Genomic DNA, 548 nt, shown 5'->3' on the forward strand with positions numbered 1-548 from the left:
GGGCGGGGCCAAATCAAAGGGGGCGTGGTCAAACACAAGAGGGTCAATAGAAAAGGGGTGGGAGTTCAGAAATGGGGAGGGGCTAAAACGCAGGGGGCGTGGCCTCAATGTGGGTGGGGTTAAACATCAGCTGGGTGGGGCCAAATAGATGAATGTGGGTGGGGCTTCAATGGGGTGGGTGTGGCCAAATTCATGGGGGTGAAGCATTAATAAGGGGCGGTGCCAATTCCAAAAGGGGTGTGGCCAATCAATAGTGGGTGTGGCCTTGATAAGGGGCGGGGCAAAACCATTAAGGAGTCTGACAATTAATTTAGGGGCATGGCTAAAGTCCTTTAGGGGTGTGGCTAGGCCGTAATGGGTGTGGCCTCAATGTGGGCATGGCTTTCTGCGGGGGCGTGGCTTACCTCTCCGAACTGCCCCTCCCCCAGCTTCTCCCGGAAGCGGAGGCGGTCCCGAGGGAAGGTTGGGAGGGCGGGGCTGTGGGCGGGGCTGTGGGCGGGGCCAGCCAGGGCGTAGGCGGAGCCTCCGGTGACATCAGCCTCGGCGGA

At 60.0% G+C, this 548-nt stretch overlaps 1 protein-coding gene across 1 annotated transcript in view; it reads right to left on the reverse strand.

Moving 5' to 3' along the window:
- The window catches only part of LOC102040299 (epithelial discoidin domain-containing receptor 1-like), a gene marked incomplete at its 5' end in the record, with an annotated part of 25,250 nt that overhangs the window by 19,779 nt on the left and 4,923 nt on the right, over positions 1 to 548 (reverse strand). The window contains one exon of the mRNA XM_014311536.1: positions 405 to 539. Within this exon, the coding sequence (XP_014167011.1) occupies positions 405 to 539 (135 nt within the window). The remainder of the gene's footprint in view (positions 1 to 404; positions 540 to 548) is intronic.

The sequence above is a fragment of the Geospiza fortis genome, unplaced genomic scaffold (assembly GCF_000277835.1).
Source record: "Geospiza fortis unplaced genomic scaffold, GeoFor_1.0 scaffold1223, whole genome shotgun sequence".
NCBI lineage: Eukaryota > Metazoa > Chordata > Aves > Passeriformes > Thraupidae > Geospiza > Geospiza fortis.